The 21,188-nt window shown below is 36.9% G+C and overlaps 1 protein-coding gene across 1 annotated transcript in view; it reads left to right on the plus strand.

Moving 5' to 3' along the window:
- The window catches only part of FAM171B (family with sequence similarity 171 member B), a 37,682-nt gene that overhangs the window by 11,219 nt on the left and 5,275 nt on the right, over window positions 1–21,188 (plus strand). The window contains exons 2-7 of the mRNA XM_062631017.1: window positions 13,004–13,237; window positions 13,939–14,031; window positions 14,319–14,477; window positions 16,272–16,439; window positions 20,116–20,232; window positions 21,006–21,129. Coding sequence (XP_062487001.1) covers window positions 13,004–13,237; window positions 13,939–14,031; window positions 14,319–14,477; window positions 16,272–16,439; window positions 20,116–20,232; window positions 21,006–21,129 — 895 coding nt within the window. The remainder of the gene's footprint in view (window positions 1–13,003; window positions 13,238–13,938; window positions 14,032–14,318; window positions 14,478–16,271; window positions 16,440–20,115; window positions 20,233–21,005; window positions 21,130–21,188) is intronic.

A 21,188-nucleotide genomic window follows, 5' to 3' on the forward strand; every position in this document is an offset into this window, starting at 1 on the left:
ATTTGTCTGTGCTAATGTAAGCTGGAGTAGGAAGAAGTTCAATGATGTCAAAATATTTCAAAGTATAGGCTACTTTGCTGGAATGAATAAGGAGATGCTTGACCCCTCCAACTATTATAGACACTAGTGGAATTATAAAACACTTTTTCAGGTCATTGTGGATAATAGTTTTTCTTTGTTTTGAAGACTTTCATTAAGTGACTGAACAGGAGAAATTGGTAGTTTTATGTTGCGTAAATGCAGGACATCAGTGGAGCATATGTTTGGAACAATAGAAGCTATTAATAATATAAATTATGCCTTGTGATAAATATCACAGGAGCTTGTTTCGTTGCCTGTGAGAACAAGAGAGAAAACTTGCTCTCATTGGGCTGAAGGGGAGATTTTCTTTGGATTACGGACCATGGATGTTGAGAAAATCCTCTAATTAAATTGACAGGGATAGAGACCTAGCAAAACATTTGTGTGCATAGTTTTGGTGCAGAGTGGGGCAAGAGAATCTATCATTCCCCTCTCTTTTTTTAAACTTTGTTTATGGCATCTGTGAAATTTTAATTAGTTAAAATTAGTAGGGCTCTGCAGTGATTTTAATCAGCATTTTTCTGAAAACTAATGTCATTTATTGTTAGTTTGTGATTTTTGATTGTTTACCTCATGAAACTCAACTTTAATAAAAAATTATGTATGAAAGAGATGCTAGGTTGTAGGTTGCTCTTGTTTTGTTGCTGCAGTATGTATTTCCTAACTAGTGCATTAAAAAATCCCCATCCCTCATGTACAGGACTACAGTTAGGACATGCTGACCTGCAACCTTTCAGCTGTATTTTCTCCATATTTGTTTTTACACACTGGCATTCTTCCAAGGGTTTAGGGGCCTTTTTGCATAAGTGAAAAGATAAACACTTCAAATATCTTTAATCAGTAGTATGAGATTTTGCAGCTTTTGGGGGAGAGTATTTTCAGCATAGTGATGAGCATGTTACTGAATAATGTCACTGAATGCAGCAGTAGTTTTCCTTTGTTAGTGGTGAGTAACATGCACTGACATTTGAGTTACTAGTTTGTAGGTTGTATTATGCCACTGTGGGGTTATACAGGCAAATCTGTCTTAAGGTTAAAATCTCCAGGTCATTGAATGTCATACTTGAAGAGGGTACTGCTTTCTTTTCCTGTGGGCTTTTTTTGTCCACTCTGCCAAATTAAGGGGATGTTTGAACTTGCAGAGATTTTTTTCAGCTAATTCCACCACTAAGAATTACATGAGACAAATCCTGTACCAATCCCATTAGGTTAAAAAATAAATAAAAAAAAATTATTTATGCTATAGGGTTACTGGAATGTTCTTCCGCTATCCAAATATAGTGACCATTAAAGGGTAAATTTGACAAATCATTAGAACTTCTCTGTAAGAAACAGAAGAAATTCCCTGTGAGAAATGGTCTCATTTGTCAAGGAGATGATGCTGAATGATTTTTTTTCATTTGTTTTCTGTTTACATAATGAAATTTTGATTGTGAAGGTGGTAAGTGGGAAATGCATGTTGTTTGCTTATCCCCTAATAGGTCTTAAGGGTATATAATGCAGTGTATTTCAGGTAGCATATTTAAAATAGAATATTATGCAGATACTAATATTTCCCTTCTCTATTTTTTCCCGGTATTCTATAACGAAGTGTGAAATTTTAATACTCACTTTTTGATTCTCTCAGTACTGATGCAAGGTAGAATGCATCAGTCATTTAAAAAAATACAGGCAGTCATTAAAAGAAATAATGAAAGAGCAGCATTACAGGTTTATTATTAGACAGTGAGAAAGCTGAGATAACTTATAATGGCCTCTGAAATGCCTGAGCAAATGCCTGAGCAAAGATGTTCTATTTGATAGGCTTCAGGAGCTCTGTTACTGATATATACTTGCTTATTTAAATCTCTTTCACTTGCAAATTCATCTTTAATTGATATGTGAGTTTTACTTATTTTTGATCTTGTGCTATTAATATTTTATCTCTGATATGATTACAGAAGATGATATTTAAAAAAAAAAAATCCTAAATAAGCTGCAGATTGCGGCATTTAATTTTATCTGCTTCATATGTCCCTTGCCACAGGAAGGTGAATTTCTCAGCTTCCATCTTCCATGGTAACCAGAGTTTTGAGAACCAGGCTGGCTGATGCAACAAAATAGCAGGAAATAAAAAGGCAAAGTTGCTATGGTAATTGTAACAGTAGTTGTCAGAGCTTCACTAGCAGGTGTCAGTTCTGAATTTAGTTGAAATTTCTTATTATTTATGCCAATAGACAAGTACAGCAAGATGTGAAACACAGTTCTGTACTGAAATTCTGGTTTGTTGTATCTTGTGAGTTCTCATGTTTTGCCTTGAGTGGTGAAACATTCCAATTTTAATATGTGAGTTGAACAAAGAAGGCATTTAATAGTGAAAAACCACCATGAAACTAGTTACCCAATGAGTACCTTACAGCAGTACATGATACGCACTTAAAAATACTCTAGTGGATGTTTTTTAGTGACATGTGTAGCACACAGCGATAAATAGATACGGGCAAAAAAGTACCATCTAAATGTCATAGCTGATTTCATGTTCAAATTTCATAGCTCTTTCTTAGGTAGTCTGGAAAAGTGTTTGAAGGGTAGTGCTTGATTTCTGTCTATTTTATATGTCTTACTAGGTGCACTTGGAAGTGTTCAGGGGTATATTGCCATTGGATAAGTGAGTTGTTAAGCAGCTTTATGGATTAGCCTGGTGACATTCTTGCATAGTTCTTGGAAGCATGATCATTCCAGGAGGGTGTTTATTGATTGTGCAGTAGTAATCTTGAAGGGTACAGCCTATAATGATCTGTGTCATTTTGTTGATTTTGCAGATCATTAATTTCATCAGTATTTGGCTTGTGTCAGCATTTGTGGAATGAATACTATGCTTACTCATTTTTTTCTGCATCTGGTCTGAGATCTCGCTTTGGAAGTGTAACCAACTACAATGGTATTACTCAGCTGTAGAAGAGAGCTGTTATGTTTGTTGTTTTTATTTATCAGTCCACTCCTGCATACAACAGATCTTAAAATAGAAAAAGCTGAAATGTTAATTTACCTGTGGTATAGTACAGATTTTGAAGGCTAAGGCTGCCCAGATAATAAAATGATTCAAATCCAGTAATATAATCATAAGCAGTAAAAAATTTGCATGTTTGTGAAGTGTGGTAATTATTTTTTTTATACAGAGCCTTGGGTGACATGGTTTGGTGAGAGGCATCCCTTCCCACAGAAGGGGGATTGGAACTAGATTACCTTAAGGTCCTTTCCAACCCTAACAATTCTGTGATTCTATGAACTGAAGGTAGTGCTGCAGTCTGTGTCTGTAAAAGTGTGACAGAGGTAGATAGCTTCAATATTAGGTAATGTCTATTTGAAAAATATTAGGAGTTTTTAAACTCTCACTTCTCTGAAGAATTAGCACCAAGCAAGTACATCCTCTATCAAAATGTGATAGCTGAAGTTTGAAGCTGGCAATATTCAGTCCTGGTTAAATTTAACCTTTCTTTTAAGTTGCTTCTGAATTTGGAGGAATCAATTCAGGAACTTGTGGGGAATTCAGTTTATTGATTTACACTGACCTAATGACTGTTCACTAGTTTGGAAGTCATTACAGTGCCTAAGTACAGATGAGACATGCAGTAAACTAATATTTGAAGGCAAGATTTCTATTAAGAATATGTAATTTTGGTTTACCTTCTCTTTAAAAACCAAACTTCCCTTTCCTTGTTTGCTTAACAGCTGTGTTTGTATATGCACAAACATAAGTACAAATATATACCCCTGATGGTATGTGTTGGTATAAAGGAAAATAATTATTTGTCCTGGGTTCAACAGCAGCAGTCATTTTTTCTCCTTCTTAGTAGCTGGTGCAGTGCTGTGTTTTCTTTCACCTGGGAGCAGCACTGATAACACCGATGTTTTTAGTTGTTGCTAAGTAATGTTTACTCTGACCAAGGACTTTCTGAGTCTCATGCTCTGCCAGGGAGGAGGGGAAGCCAGGAGAAAGCAGAGACACAGGACACCTGACCTGGGAGCAGTTACCTGGAAGGGCTAAATTGCTGATTGGGTCAGGTTAGGTATTGGTTGGCAGGTGGTGAGCGGTTCTGTTCTCTTCCCTTGTTGAGTCCCTTATCATTATTATTGGTGGTAGTAGCAGTAGTGATTTGTGTTATACCTTAGTTACTGGACTGTTCCTATCTCAGCCCATGGGAGTTACGTTCTTTTGATTCTCCTCCCCATCCCTCCTGGAGTGGGGGGCGGAAGCTGGGAGAGTGAGCAAGCGGCTGTGTGGTTCTGGGTTGCCAGCTGGGTTTAAACTACGACATTATTCTAAGTGAAACAAAATTGTTGTAAGTAAATAAACAACTTTTTTTCTTTCTTCTTGTGTGTGTGTAAAAGCAGTAAAATTTCAGTGTTAAATCTATGTAAAGAAATGGTGCTAAGTCTATAAATTTTTTTGCTGAGAAGTAACCTACAATGTTTGACTGAGAAATACAGTCTATTTCTAAGGTAGTGTGATTTTTTTAATTTGTTTCTCTTTGCTGCTAAAATCCCTTTCAGAAAGGAAGGAGGCCTTCTTCTTATTTGTAAAGTATGTAATGCTTTTAACAGTACTTTAGCAGGTGGTCATCTTCTTCATACTGCAGTTTTATTATAATGTGAAACTGGGTTTTTGGTCTGTTTTGAACTAAATGAATAATTAGTTTTGACCAAGTAATTTACTTAGAATCCTGAAGTTTGCTCTGGATCAGGTGCTGATTTGCCACAGGCAATCCCCTGTAGTATTTCAGTCGGATAGATTTGAAGTCTCCTTTTAAAGTGCCCATCCTGATGGGTTTGTTTCAGTGCTTTTAATTTAATGTAAAGCATTTCTCACTCTCGTCGTAGTTTATGAAGCTTCTAGAAAAAACTGATCTTTTAGACAAATATTGATCCTTCTTCATGATCAGCGATCTCACAGGCTAAAATATTACAGGGAATCGTCATCAAGGATTACTCCGGGATGGGGTAAATGCTGGGAGGAGGGAGACTGGGCAGAGCTCCACCAAGAAAAGAGGGTATGGAAAAACGGGAACTGGGAAAGAGTTTTCAGAAAGTAGTGAATGAGCAGAAAGCAATGGGAGCAAGGATGACATGTTTTTATTTTAGCTTACCCAAGATTGTTGAGTTTACATGTTTCCTACATTGCTGTTTTGTTCAGCTCTTAAAAGCAAACATATCCAGTTGTTTCAAGAGATGCAGCCTAGCCTTGATTTGGAACCGAGAAATCAGAATGGTATCTGAAATGTTTTGTGAGGTCCTGATTTTGGTTTTCATAGTAGGTGGGAAAAAGGGCCACCTGAAGACTGCAGTATGTGCTGGAATAATGCATGTATCAACATGAATGAACTTCTAATAAATAATTTCCATTGTTTTCTTAACAATATACGGATGCTTAAGGATTCTGACACACTTGTGTCTGACCATACACTAGACTGTGTGTCCTTATCACAGCACATGCTACTGAAGAAAGTTTCTCTATATCTGAAATAATGCTTTATTTGAAGTAAACGTAAGATAAAATGTTTGAAAAGCTCTCGGAATTCCCCAGGAAAAGCTCACTAGCATTGCCTGATGGGTAACAAATCTCCCACTTAAGTAATAGAGTGTGCAATTTTTTCTAATTTCTAATCTGTTACAGTTTCTCTTGGATATATGAATCAAGTGCTTGCTGGAGACATCTAGATTTGACTAGATTGGGTTAAACCGTCTTCTGTAAGATGACTGTAACAGCCTTTCTCTGTGTAAAAGGCACTCCTTGTTCCCCTCAGGATCTAGCCTCAGCTGCTTCGTAATGAGGATTCTGCTGTTGTCTTCCGTGGAAATTGTTTGACTAGAAACAGAGCAATGGGAATACTGTGGTGTCCTAATTTCTACAGAAATTTTTGCCAAAGCTTTTCTTTTAAATATACATCTTAATGTTCAGTTATGCATTAAAATATTTTAAGGGAGTGCTACGCTGCCCTGCTGTACTCTGTAGATTGTGGTGGTTTTACCTCCACAGGATCCAGACGGAACCATATTGATTAGTTCTGGGCTCCAATTTACCTAATATTTATTTTTTTCTCAGTATCTATGCATTGCCTAGAAGCAGTTTTCTGTAAGGCTCAACAGTTGAACACTATGGAACACCACCCTTGACATACAGCAGGAAAAAGTCAGTATCTGCTTTCTCCAAAGTGCATTTCAAGGGGCAATCCATATTCGCTTTAGAATTAGAGTAATCATGCTGCCATTTTACTTAATGAGGGCAAGTTTTGCTGTTGCTGGGTCTGTCCTTACGGACCTGTGTTCCTTACTAGTGTTGTGGTTTAAACCCAGTCAGGTAACTTGTTCACTCACTCCCAGTGAGTGGTGCCGAGCTGACAGCAATCGAGGTCCGTGTCCCCCCCCCCCCCCCCCCCCCCGTGGTTCTCCCCCACTCCCGGAGGAACGGGGAGGAGGATCGAAAAAAAAAGTGCGACTCCCACGGGTTGAGACAAGAACAGTCCAGCAACCAATGTACAACACAAATCACCACCGCTACTACCAACTACAACAATGATAAGGGAAAATAACAAGGGAAGAGAATACGATAGCACCGGCCAAGAGAACGAGTTCCACCCGGAATCCCGTGTCCTTCCGGGTAACTCCCAGTCACCCCCCACCCCAGCCATGACGTGCTGTGGTATGGAATACCTCCCTGGCTAGCCTGGGTCAGGCGCCCCGTCTCTGCTTCCTCCCGGCTTCCCCTCCCTGGCAGAGCATGAGCCTCACAAAGTCCTTGGTCAGGGTAAACATCACTTAGCAACAACTGAAAATATCGACTTCACCAACACTGTTCTCAGGCTGGAAGTCAAAACACAGCACTGTACCAGCTACCACAAAAGAAAAACATGACTGCTACTGCTGAACCCAGGACAACTAGTCACTTCATGGTTTTAGTTGGTTACATGACTGTTTGCTAACTAGATGAAAGTTGTAACTCCCAGAGTGATTCTCCAAGGGGGTAATACAATTTTTCACCTTGTACTATGTGCAGGAATGAAGCTGTTAGCTAGCTGTTAGCTGTGTTCTCTTTTCAGCCAGGCAGAAAGATTATATTTCTTATCTTATGTTTATGCTGTTCTTGCCAAAAATCTAACCACGTCTTCTTCAGAGAAATAGATTTTTACACCTGGGTTAAGTAGTTTGCTGAATTTCCTCTGACCTTTTGTGAATTATGTGAGGTTCTTTGCTTCTCTTTTCACTTACAGTATGTTGAAAATAAAATGTATAGATTGTACTCTTTAAGTAGTTAATAAAGGTCAAATTGCACAGGAAGAAACATTTGCAGTGTGAATTTTATTATTTTAGTAGTATTCCTGTGTCATTTTGGGGAGGAAAAAATATTTTCTGCATTTATTTTATGTTATTTTTTTAAATCAGAGGAGCAGCATATAAATATCTTTCTAAAGAATTGCATAATTAGTTTTTAAATGAGACCTTCTGTTACCAATTTTGAATATATAGAATTATTTGAATTATTGTAGAGCTAGAAATGTCTTTATACATGTACATGCCCATTGTATGTAGGGTCTGTAAATGACTTCATGGAATAAGACAGCATTAAAGAACACTAATAGCTAGCCGATGCATTAGGATGTAGGGGTAATTGAGATTTACAGATTATTTGATAGCTGTGAGAAGCATAGTTGAAAACTGATCAGAGAACTTACCCTAGTATCTGCCAATAACTGTCAGAATATAGCCATAAAACAGCCACTGGTGTTCAGGGGTCACTTATAATGTCATTTTAATGCACTATGCAAGGCAGAAAAATCTGTACTGTGTCAATGCATTGTACCTTAATAAAGACTAAAAGGTAACCACAGGCTGATGGTGCACTGTGGTGAGGAGGGCTTACTTCAGCACTAAATCATCCCTGTGTCAGTTGCTGGCACAGCTCATCTTTGTGTGTGTGGATTTTTAATGAGCTTTAAAGGTACAATAGGCTTTTACTTTTTATAGATATGCTTTTGTAGTTTGTTACTGGCATTACTGTAGATTTAAGCAAATTTTAAGAAGTAGTGATTGTTTTTTTGGGGCACGAGGATTGCTTTTATGTGACCTTTTTAAACTAAGGACAGATGTGTGTTGACTGTGTAGATTATATATTTCATTGATCCCCTTCCCCTGCAATGTTGCTATGCATTGCACTACTGCATGTGTAGTAAAACCTGATATTCTTAGAATATGTGGTCTCTTTAAAGTTCAGTGCACCTTTCATATCCCTAATTAAGCCGAAAAATATGGTGTTCTGTGAATGTAAAAGATGGAAAAATGATTTTTCAATCAGCTAAGACCAGGCAAATTTCACAGCAGACATTTCATCTGTCTGTTCAGCTGGGAGCATAATACAGTGTGGGCAGTTCCCATAAAACACATGTAAGCATGTGCCTTTTCTGGCATGGGTGAGAAAAATCTCTGAAGGAAAGGTCTAATCAATTATTTAATTGCAGTTACTGTTCCCTTCACCCCATAATTGCTTAATGGGGTACCTGTCAGTGTCTTTGAGAAGAGTAACTGCCTGCTTCAAGGTGTAGAACCTCATTTGCTATAGGACCTTGGTGATAAATAGGAAAAGGGGCTTCTACCTGGGCTGCAGAATGTGTAGGAATACTTTGTAAAATGTGAACTCACTCCTCTAAATGAGATAACAAGGTTTTATTGAGGGACAAAGTCAATAAAGCAAAAGCAACAGCTCTGGGCATGACCATAGCCAGAGGCGCACTGATTAGTATTTGTTACAGGTTTATATACTTTCACTATTATTGCATTAGTCATACACATATTCATAATTCCTTCATATAGGCGGGGAATCATAAGTCTCCTCCTCTTGGCCTCTGCGCATTGCTCTCCGGTGATTGTGGGCAGGGGTCTTGCGGATGAAGTAAGCAGTCTTCATCACAGTGTACTTTTCACCTTTGGCACAGTTGGATGCCCCAGTAATCACACAACTAGCTGAAACCAGACATATCTGTAATTCTAGCAAAAATTTACTAGCAACTAGCAATTAGCAACTAGCAATAACTAGCAAAGATTTAGAACATTGTGACCTTCCTGCAAAATTTATTGCAGGATGGGCAGACAAGGAGTATCCCAAGTTAGCAGATGTTTGGGAGGCTCTGTCTCTAAATTAACTGATAAATAGAAGGATGGTGTGAAATAACTCATTCATGTTTAGTGGGGCCACTAAATCCTGTTATCTCACCACAGACAACACATTATTCTTTAAAGCTAAAGGTACTTTAGAAGACTAGTGTGAAACAATTTACCCATGTTTAGTGGGGCCACTAAATTCCACAGACAAGACAAACAGTGTTCTCTTTCTACAACCTAAGTTAAGCTAAAAAGTACTTCAACTCTATGTTTTCCAGGCCCTAGCTTTTCTTAAATCAACTCCCCCCCCCCCCCCCCGCTTTTACCTTCACAAATTCTTTTGCTATGTGACTCCTTTTTGCTCAAGAGTTCTCGCCATTTTCAACTTTTTGTCTAATCTTGTGTCCTTAGCGAGCTTTGTTTCTGTTATTGTGAACTCATAGAGTTATATCTACATAGCCACATGTATGATTTGGGAAAGCCAATACATTTATGTGTTTATCACGCTTCCCAGGCATTGCCCTGTGTATGTGTGTTTACTGCTGTATCTCACAGTTAATTATATGTGTAATTTGGAATATACTGATGCTTATCTGCATGTAAAGAATTAAGAATAAATTACATAGGGGCATTGTAAAGAGTTTTTTTTTTTGGTGGGGTTTTGTTTTTTATTTTTTTGGTACTGTTGCATTTTGTACCTGGCTTGCAGTTCCAAACAGTTCTTTGACTTAATTTTATGATACAGTTGTTAGGGCAATGATGTGAAGCCAAATTCCAAGCACTAGATATTGTTGCTTGAAGAAATTAAGTGTCATTTTCCTGGCTGTGACATTTCTGAAGTGGCTGAATGTGGTAGAAGTGTCCCTTTGTCTAAGTAACTGCTGCATTTGTATGAAGATTTATTGGCAAATGTTTTAATGTCATAGAAGCTGGCATTTCCAGTGGTCTTGCCAAGGGACAAATCTCCCTTTCTCTGAGGCAGTACAAATCAAATCAGATAAGACTGAGTTCTTTCTTATAATTGTAAAAGTTCTGCCAGATCTGTTTAATATTGAGATACCCATTGGCAAGTGTTGGTGTCCAGAAAAAAACACATTATATTTATCAACTTTTGTTAAAGTTAACCAACAGTTCATTTTTGCATCTGAAATGATTTTCAGTACATTTTATTGCTATTAAAAAATCCTACTGCAGTCACCATCATATTGGAGACTACAAGTGCCCTTAAGGACTTGTACATTAAGATACGTAGAAAAAAAAAAGCAAAGCAGGACTTTCTCTGCAAATTAGATGTCATGAGTGTTAATATGACATTGTTAATAACTCGATGCCATTAAATATCCCTGATGAATTTGCAATTAAATTCATGTGAGTCATGTGAGGGAATTTATTTGAGGAGGGAGTTGGTCAAGGGGTATAAAGTTCGGCAAGGTATGGATCAGTCAAACGTGCTGGACCATGGCTACACACACAGGCTTAAGCTCTCAGGACCTTGTGATTGTTCTGCTTTTAACTAGGCTGTCACAGCTGGCCTGCTGTAGGATGCTCTGGTACACTGTTGTTTTATATAAATCAACAGTGAAACGTGGCTGTGGGGGAGGAAAATTGTTGTTACTGTTGGGTTGTGGCTTTTTTAACTGGGATTTTTTTACATATTGTTATTCCACTAGCATTTGGATTCAGAGGCATAATATTGTGTGTGCTCATGTCTTCTGCACTATTACTGTTAAGGAATGGAAAGATATTTAATTTTTTTTTTAATTAGGTTTTAATTTATATAAAATAATTACATTAATAAATTTAAATTGCACTAAAAATTCAAGTGCCTGGTTGGCAGAGTATATTATGGGTGATATTATGAAATGTAAATTATTTGCTCATGTATTTACTTGCAGGGAGGGAGCAACTTCCAGCTGATTGGCATACCTCCTCTTATCAGGAAGACTTGTGTTAGCACAAAAGATAAGGCCAGAAGCAATGAGAGCTGGGCTCAGGTCTCCTGTAATCTTTGTCATATTGTTAGCTAGTGTGAAGTGAGCATTTTTCACTTGAGTAGCTGCTACATACATATGACAGTAATATGCAGGTAATTAATCTTTCTGGGCTTGCAGCTGTAGGACTGTGTCCTACATTGGAGACTTTTGTCTTGGCAACCTTCTCCCTGGGATTTCAGTCTGCATTTACAACTGTGCTTCTGCATCTTCTCAACACTATTTCAGGCAGCTTTGAAGAACGCTGTGGGAATTTCTGATCCCATAGCAGAGAGAAGGAATGCAGATGACATTGTTCTAAGATTATTGTGCATTTTCTGTTTAATTCCATCAGATATGTTTGAGTACCCCTGGGATCTTTTTTTGTTTTTTGAAAGTATATATGAATTTGCACAAGGAGATGTAGACTTTTTTTTTGTAACACTGTGGAGAATCAAATGAGCACGGTTGATAAGTTTTTGCTGTGTATGCAGTAAACAGTAACAAATTGAGGCCAGTGTATCTTTTCTCATGTACAGCTCATTTTTTGCTTGAATATATGGCATCCTTTATAATAGATCTAAAGAAATACTCAGAGAGGCCGTACTTGCATGTCTTCACTATATACTGGGTTGTTGTTTGTTTTTTTTTTTTTTTTATTTGTTCTCTGCCTCTTAAGGCCTTTCCATTTAAATCAAGGTCAGTGATAGAAATCTCTTGGTGTAATGTCAATTATAGAGGAGTTAATTAAATTGGATTATGGTTTTAGGTAGACAAATATCAAATAAACTTAGCCTAACATTTGACCTAAATAGAAATGCATGTTCATTATTAATGTACTTGAAAAATCCAGGTATGAAGTAGTGCAGTGGTGTTGAATAGTAGTATGTCTGTAACTGAAATACTGGAAAATTGATGTTGTTTGAAGCATTTTAACAGTGGTTTGTGATACTTTTATGTTGTGATAATAAGTTAGTTTCACACTGGATATAACATGGTATTCTGTCTGTTTTAATGCACCTGCTGTCTATGACAGTTTATTTGCAACTGTTGAGCATTTTGAGACTGTTGTTCAAGCCGAATTATTGTTTTCAACATACTGTTCAGTCATTGTGGTTATGATCTTTGTAAGACACTCTAGGTACCCTAAAGGAATGTCAGATCCTCTAATTAGCAGTAGACAAATACTACTTAGAAGGTGCAATACAGAACAGTGAAAACTAGGCCAGAACTGTAAATCTGGTGGGAGGTGATTAAAACAAAGTGTCTGGATGCATTTGTTTACTTTTTACACATGTAATAATAAATGTGCCATCCCACAGTACATAGACATGAGGCACCTCTGTAGAATTCAAGGTGCATCTTTAAATGTGTGACCCAAGCCAAGGGTTGCACTTGAATGACAAGCCCATCTGTATTATCTGTGTAGTAGTGCAGTGCACTTGCAAAGGCACATCAAATCTTACGTTGTCACAGATGCATTGTTCAAGCTTAAACAAAAAGGGGAAAAATTACTTTGTAAATTTGATTTGTTTGTGGTCTTTTTTTTTTTTTTTAACTCAGGTATTATATTTTCTGAGCTTGGTAAACAATTTTTGGTATCTTTGTGTATCATCTTTTCCTTCTTCCTTTGAGCTTCCTTATTCTCTGGGGTATGTAATTGTGTGATTACCCCTTTTTTTTGGCCACAGCTTACCTTTGTTGAGAGAGAGAGACACTGTACAGTGAATTAATAGCCAAGGCATAAACTCTAGGATTTTTTTATAAATTTATTTTCCTTAGTTATGATGTTTTATGACCTCCTTTCTTTCTTTTAATAGGATCTGTTTTTATGCTGAAAGTTCAAGTAAATGACATAGGCAGTCATCAGTACCTGCGACAAGCAGTTGTAGAAGTGTTTGTTAACTACACAAAGACAAATTCTACTCTTACTGGAAGCAATGGAGCAGTATTAATAAACGTTCCATACAAATTAGGAGTAAGCCTAACTATTGTATCATACAAGGATGGCTACATGTTAACACCTTTGCCTTGGAAGACTGGGAGAATGCCAAGTACGTAAGCGTCTTATAGTCCTATTATTAAACCCTATCTGTCAGTAATTAAATGTCTCTCCTTCTCAGCAGTCTGGGTAGTTACTGTCAACTGAAAATGACTGATGTCAGTCAAGGGAGATGGTGCCTGTCAAAGCAGATGTAAGGTCAAATGTTCTGTTAGACTAATCAAAATTCTCATTACTATAAAACAGAAAATAGCCCTTTTTAACTCTCAGTAGGTTATATTGTGGTAGTGTGTGTTCCAAGAAATTGTTTACCTAGACTCAAATGGTAATGTGTTTTGACAAAAGTCATACAGTCTTTAGTAATTCCTGGACTGCTGGTGCTTTGAGTCCTGAGTAGCGGGTATAACCTTGTTGTTGCAGCTTCCTTTCAGCAGTGTTTCCTCATGAGTTTTCCTTTTAACTATTTCTTGTTCTTAAAAATTATATGGTTTTTTGTTGTTTTTTTTTTAAAGAAGTGGGATCTTAAGAATTCCAGGCACTTGTTTATCTAGAAGGCATAAGACAGTAGCAAACATACAACAAAGGCCTTCCTGCCTAACCACTAAAATTCCTGCTCTGGACAGCAGGACTGATTTATTTATCTAGTCTTCATATATACTTTTTAACCGTTCTATTCACTATTCCTTCAGAATCAGATATCTTGCAGGATTTTTTTCAGTTTCACAGTGTAACAGATATTATTACTTTCCACAGTATACTCTTCTGTGACGCTTTCATTATTCCCACAAAGTCAAGCTAATATGTGGCTGTTTGAAGATACTGTCTTAATTACTGGAAAACTGTCTGGTAAGTTCAGGCTATGCAGACTATAATCTAAACACTTTGTGACAACCATCTGTACATATACAAAAAAAATTTAAGCATGTTCACATCTTCATGTAATGCTTATCTCAAAACCAGATTTTCAGTTAAGTGTGCATCTGTACGTGTGGCTGTGACAAGTGCTAGACGTACACAGAGCATGGAGAAAATGGGTGAAAACAGGTTTTTATACTAAATGGATTTCTGAACAGTAATAAAATAAGTGTTTATGTATTTTACCATTGCTGAGACAAAATTTCACTCTTTTATAGATGCCAAATCTCGACCAAGTGTTCAGTTTCCAAAATTTTTAATAAAGCTTCCAACAAATCGACATATTACGAATGTTACTGCCTATCTGACAGTACCAGAGCAGTTTTTGAAAGTAGACAGCTTTGTCTATTCAACAGGAATTCTTCTAAGTAAATCAGGTATGTAAATATGTTGTTGAAGAATTTTTTTTTAAGGAAGAAATCTTCTAATTATAATGAATATGAGTGTTAACAGAAAAACATATGCTTAAATAAAAAGGGCCTGAACTTGCTTCCATTGCATTAAAGCTTTGTTCTATAAACACGTCAGGTGAGTAATTAATGTCACTTTTTCTCTTACTCCATGCAGTATTAGAACATAGCATATCTTACTAAACTGAAATACTCCTTCAGAATCTGCTTTTCACGTATATATATGTATGTATATAAGGTGTTTACTAAACATATATGTGTATAGATATATATACACACACTTATATACATATAAGGTGTTTAGTAAACACCTTAAAAATACAGTTATGGTCAGTGTGTAAACTAGATGAACCTAAAGAAATAAGAGGAACTGCAGCAGTTGACTTCAGCTGTGGGGTTTTCTGCATCTTCACTAAAATGGCTGCCCCTAGGAGCTTTACACCTAGCATAAAAATTGTATGGAAGCTCATGTTTAGTTCATGGGCAGTTAATCTGTATGAGCCTGTTTTAAATGAAGTAGTCACTGTGTATACAGAGTACAGCTGTAATAACCTTTTCTGTGCATTTGTTTCACTGGAGAAGCAGTAAGTAGTTTCATGCTTGTATGCAGTCGGATCTTTCAGTATTTGTCATTCTACAGATTTTTTTTTAGTATTTGCATAAATACAGTCTCTGGTAGATAGTACTGTGTGCAGCTTCATCTTTCTTCTGTTCCTCTATTCCCAGTTGAACTGAAGCCATGAGGCTCTTAAATTCATAGCAGCACATAAGGAAGCCACTACATAACTTGTTTGAACTTGTCATGCTCATTTAATTTTAATCAAATTTTTTAAAAACTTTTCTTACTTTTATTTCACCTCTTTACATGTAAAGTATAAGAGAATAAACAGCATTTCTTCCCTTCAGGTTTTCCTTTTAATCTGTCATGTGTTCTAAATTATTCATATACTCCTAGAGGAATAAGCTTTCTTTTAGGGCAGGTGGAAGCTAACTGATATCTGATGCACCAGGATTTTTCTCACAGCCAGCTTCTTACAGCTTGCATCAATTTAACAGTGTTCTGGTACTTAATAATTCTGTTTCGGCTTCTTTCATCATACTGTCATATGGTGCATTCTGAAGTATTTGCAAATTAGCGTTAAGGAAAACAAAACAAACTTTCAGGCTTCATTGTAAAACTCTGTATATGCAACATTTTCTTTGTGTGTTCTGACAAGCCTCATGATTAACTATTCAGTTAATTATAACTGCCAAGGTAGAAAGTTAATCCTTACAGGAAAGTTTTCAGAGGTCTGGTCAACTAAGGAAAAATGCAGCAGTCATATATTTATATATGGCTTCAGTTTGATTCAGTGTTACATATATTGCAGTTATACAAAGAATCTTTATCTGTATTTCATCATAGGATAGCTGTTTTGCAATCACATTATCTGAGGGCTAAAAACCTTCTTCCCTCACACCCAAGCCAGATTTTGCCTCACCGTTGTTTCTGCAGTCATCATTAAACCTGTATGTCAAAAATCTGTTTCACTTTTACAGATTTGGTATAGAAATGACTGGGGTTTATTTTAATCGCATTTTGAAAGTCCAGAATAGAAAAATGTTGATTTTTATTTCACTGAGTTGTGATATCTACTGTGTAGCTGGATGTGAACGGGGGGCTCCTTCTAGTTACAATTAGGATATATTCTTAATTATAAATATATATTTTTAAATACACTATGAATGGAGAATTATAGCCAAGCTATTTCTCACGTATAGGTTTCAAAAGCATGGAATTAACTCCTCTTGCTGCAATATGTGTAAACATTCGTTTAACTGGGAAAGAACTAAAAGTAAATGGTCCCATTCAGATTACACTTCCTCTTCCCACAAGTACTGTAAAATCAGGAGATGCTGTACCTGCATGGGCATTTGATGCGAAAACTGGTAAGTGGACTAAGTTATTTGTTATTCTGCCTTTTGGCACATGTATATAGTTTTGGCCACATAACACTGTATGTCATGGAAGAGGGACTGCACTAATGTCTGAGCTGGTGATAAATAGTTGCAAATTTTTTTAGATTGATTAGCTTGAATTGTTCAAATGAATTTCCCTGCTTTCATTAGTTCAAAAAGCTTTGGTAAAATTCATTAGCATTCCTATTGAACAAATTTTTAAATAAATGGATTTTTATTTTGATGGGAGGCTAAGGATTCAGGGGACATACATTTTAGGTGATGTTAAATTTTAAGCCAGGTAATTTTGTAAATGCCTTTTTAAAAGAAAATCAGACTTAAAGATTTGGATGTTTTTTTCCTGGAGTATAACTGTAAAGATCCTTTGACACTAAAACTGGAATAGATAATACTTCAGTTAACAAAAACATTTCAGAAAATGAAATTAAGGCAAAATAAGAGTTATCAAAGGGAACAACATTGTTCTTACAGTATATGTTGGAAGAGAAGCCTGAAGATCAGACATTCTAAACCTTTTGTCAGCCGTTCACGTCTAATTTTAGTCCATAGTAAGTAATGAGGTAGATACACTTATCCCATTTAGATGTGCATACACACCTAATACAGGACGAGTGTACTGATAGTCTTACATTGTACCTTATAATTTCCATCACAGTTTGGCTTGAAACATGCAAGTGAGTGAAGAGGTAAGTGTTTTACTTCTTACGTTAAACAGCTGTTATTCAACTGTTAGAAGTACAACTGGGGATGCCGACTCTAACAAGTGTTGTTTACATCTTCAAGAAACAAATCTATCATCTTAATGAAGAAGCAAAGAACATTGAATTATGTTAATAAAAATGACTAGGTTGTCTCTTGGGATGAGAGTGACTAGAGTAACTTTTGGAATAGATTAAATCTATCTATACACCTAGAAGACTTCAGAGGGGTGACTCAAGAAAGGATTTTAGTCTGACATGGTGAAACAGCACAAGGGGGTTTAATTTCTTGCTGCCACAGCCACTTTTGCCAGCTCCATTGTTCATCTGTACCTGTGCTGAGCTGTTTTATCTCACTAAATGGATAACTGGTGTTACTACACAGTGTTATTAAAACAAAAAGTTGACAGAGCAGCTCAGTGCAGGGTCAGGTTAGAGTATAAACCAGTGTAAGATGTGTATGTGGGTATTGAGGGACCTACTCAACAGGCCTATGTAGGCATGTTGGCCTTGGTACAGCAAAAGCAGGAGCGTGGCATGCTGATCCAATACAACTGAAACAGTTGTTTCTTAGCTGTCAGATGGTGTGTTCTCTGATAGAGGTGAATTGTTTATAGTGGGTGCTCATTGAGGTGTAGTGTTTGCATGGAGCGTTCATTGATGCTTGCTGATGAGAGGACTAGGAGGGCTGTGGACAAGGAGAGGGACTTTTGGGGCATAACTAACTTCTACTTTTTCTTCTGTTTCCTCATCTCTTCTCTGCAGTGAAAATTTGGAACTGTATTTCTTGTTCTGGAGGTTTATTCTTAAATATGTTTCTTTGATGTTTACCTTTGATTTGAGATGTGCAAAACAACTTTTTTCTAAGATAACTGAGTAACAGCAAGGTATTTCTTAGTCGAGGTTCTGGTGACTGCAGACAGTTCAACACCTCAGCTCTCCAGCAAGCATTCAAGAGAGTATGTAAGTAACGGTAGGCCTCCACCTGAGCTGAATGGAGGCCTATTGTTTCACTGAATAATGAGGATTTGGTATCCTAGATGTAGTGTGTGGGATGGTCCCCAGCAGTATCTTGAAACACTCTTTTAAACACTGAAGTCCTTGGATAATATGTCATAATGGTAATCAGAGCTTCCATGATAGTGGTAAGGGAGCAGGTCTGTGTTTGAAGTTGTGTAGACTAATCTATATGCATCAGAAAAAAAGATAGAAACTGCTTTTACGTGTCTGCTTGTGCAGTGTTCCGTGGGGTTACTTGAAGTGTAATAGTACTAAGACTGTTCCTGGAAAATGAGGTTTTCTAATTATGTTCCAGCTGCTGTAAATGCAGAATTTGTTTATGTATATTGAATGTGGCTTCCTTCTTTTTCTAAGTATTTTGCCTCATTAGTACCAGAAGTACTTTGTGGATTTTAATAGAATTAAAAAAAAAAATGGCAAGCTTGCATTGCAACATTAAATTGAGAACAATATTGCGCTGCTTGGCAGTAAATGGTAGAGGATATGTGCTTACTCATAAAACACATCTTAGTGTTTTTCTTATTATGTATTATTTTCTATGCAGTATACTGTGGAAGAGATAATCTGCTGAAGACGACAGCAGAGATTATATAGCTTCTTGCATGTTTGTTCAGTTAAGATAGAACTTCTGGAGACCTAAAATTTTTTATTGCCTTTTGTATGTGGTGGTTTGCGTAGGTTTTACATATGTCTGTAAGTAGCCTACCCTCAAGACTTGTAAAACAATGGTTTTACAGTATAGCAGCATCTTGCCTTAGAGTTGAGAGGACAGAATTTGGGGACCTGTTGTTGCCGCCATATAAGAGTTAGGGATAGAAGACTTTTCTGGTTGGTTTTGCTCCTGAATCTGGAGAAGAGCATTTCCAGGTAACTGAGTAACTGAGAAACCACCTCTTTGAGGGCTCTAGGTGGCTGCTGCTGTTCGCCTCTGCCAGCTGTCACAAATTATCAGAAGGCTGCAAGTTTTACTGCCGAATGATATTTTGTGTGTGTGTGTGTGCGTATGCACATGGCATGTGTCACTTGTCAGATTCCTCCTGTATGGTAGATTTTTCCTTTCACTTTGCTGAAAGAAAGATCTTGGAGGAAAATCAAAATTATAGGGCTTATATGAATTATACGTTTTGTGTGCTTTGTTTAGTGTTATTTTAAGAAAGCTGGTGGTTCTTGTGCCTTCTTAGTATTTGCAGTTTGAAAATGTAAGGTTGTTTATATGAGGTTGTTTTCTGTCCTTGGAATTTCGCAGATGGGCCACAATAAATGTGTTCAAATGTAGCTCTGTCTTTTCTACTACATGCTTTATTAATTGTGGAAGCTGGCATACTGTAATACCTGTCTTTTGCATAGCTAAAGAGATGGTGTGGAATCTGCATCTTAATAGACCTTCCTTGGGTTAACTGAACTGTTACTACCTTGCGGTAGGGAGGGGCAGAGAATTATTCAAGACAAACATTGTTTATCCTATTGTAGTTTATTAGATTAAAATGCTTTCCCTCGAAGTGCTGCTAGTTAATGTTAAACTTTTATTCATATGCTTAAATTACCTGCTCCTTGATTTTTTATTTTTTTTTTTTTTAAGTCTTGGACCTCATACATGCTTAAGCTCATAGAACAGGATTTTTTGCATGATTTGTGTGCTTACCTGTGAAAGATATTTATAGAAAATACATTACATTAATTAATTCTGGTAAATAATGTTGATGTTTTGTCTCAAAGTAAATGTCCACACAGGGATTCCTGCAGTGAAATTACCAAGACAGAAAGTGTGCATGTTTAGCTAAGGTTGTGTAATAATGCATAGGTAAGAAGATTCTGTTTTTCTTGTGACCTTGTGTATTTTTGCTAACAGCTTAATCACTAATGGTTTGATCTATAGAAGAATGCTGCATGACCTGTGCAATATTTTGTCTTTCTTTTTTTTTTTCCAGGTGCTTGGGTAAGCCACGGGCTAGGAATGGTAAAGGAAGCAGATGGTCAATTAGTATGGACATACACTGCTCAACACTTAGGCTACTGGATGGCAGCTCCACTGCCTGGAGCAAGAGGTATTGCAACAACTGGCAAAGAGATCACTGGCTAACCCAAGTAATAATACACTGTAAAGCTGTCAGTTTGATTGCTTTATTTAATAGCAGAAAGGGAAAAACAACATGCAGTTTGAACAGTTGGGTAACTTCTGTTTGTATCCTGATAGTGTGCCTTTGTGCATGTAACTGTTTCCTAGAAGTTCAGATACTTAAGGGGGAAAAGTCCAGACTGTATTTGAATTTACATGTTTATACTGTCTCTATTTTTTGGGAGAAGCCTGCAAGGGAGCTGTGCCTATGGAGAGCTAGAAATCAACAGGACTGTATCCCTTACTGTAGAGGATCATGGGAAATACAGTGAAAAAATTAATCTTGGGTAGAACAGCCCCAGTGAATTCTCTTTTATGTAAACTTGTGGAATGTTTTGGAAATTCATATGTAGGGTTTCTTATCAGAGAACTAGGATGTCAAAAACATACCACTTTCTGACAGAAGCACTATGCAGAAAATATGGACCGTATTTCTAAATGGACACCTAATACAAGTGTAGTTTGACTGGAACTGAGTAGATGTCATGTAAGGCTTTAATATTTGAGATGACCCTTTCAAGATGTATTACATTGTAACCACTGAATTCAGTTTGAAATAGCAAGGTGAAAAGGAAAGGATAAACATAGTGCCATAGCAACACAAAATTACTGAAAAAGTATAGTTTAATTTATTAGCTACAGCTCTGCATATGAAGTGGAATTGTTTTTGAGAGCTAACTCTTTTTTCGCTTGGCAACCTAGAATCCATTATTAGTGCGGTTTCCAAGGACATCACAGTGTATCACACAGTGTTTCTTACTGCTATCCTGGGAGGTACTGTTGTCATTATCATTGGATTTTTTGCTGTTCTTCTTTGTTACTGCAGGTAAGCAAAAATAAGCTCAGCATAAATGGAATTTCAGGTTGACAAAACAGTCTTTTGAA

This window comes from Pezoporus occidentalis, unplaced genomic scaffold, assembly GCF_034315485.1.
Source record: "Pezoporus occidentalis ecotype Australia unplaced genomic scaffold, CSIRO_AGI_Poc_V1 ctg363, whole genome shotgun sequence".
Taxonomy (NCBI): domain Eukaryota; kingdom Metazoa; phylum Chordata; class Aves; order Psittaciformes; family Psittacidae; genus Pezoporus; species Pezoporus occidentalis.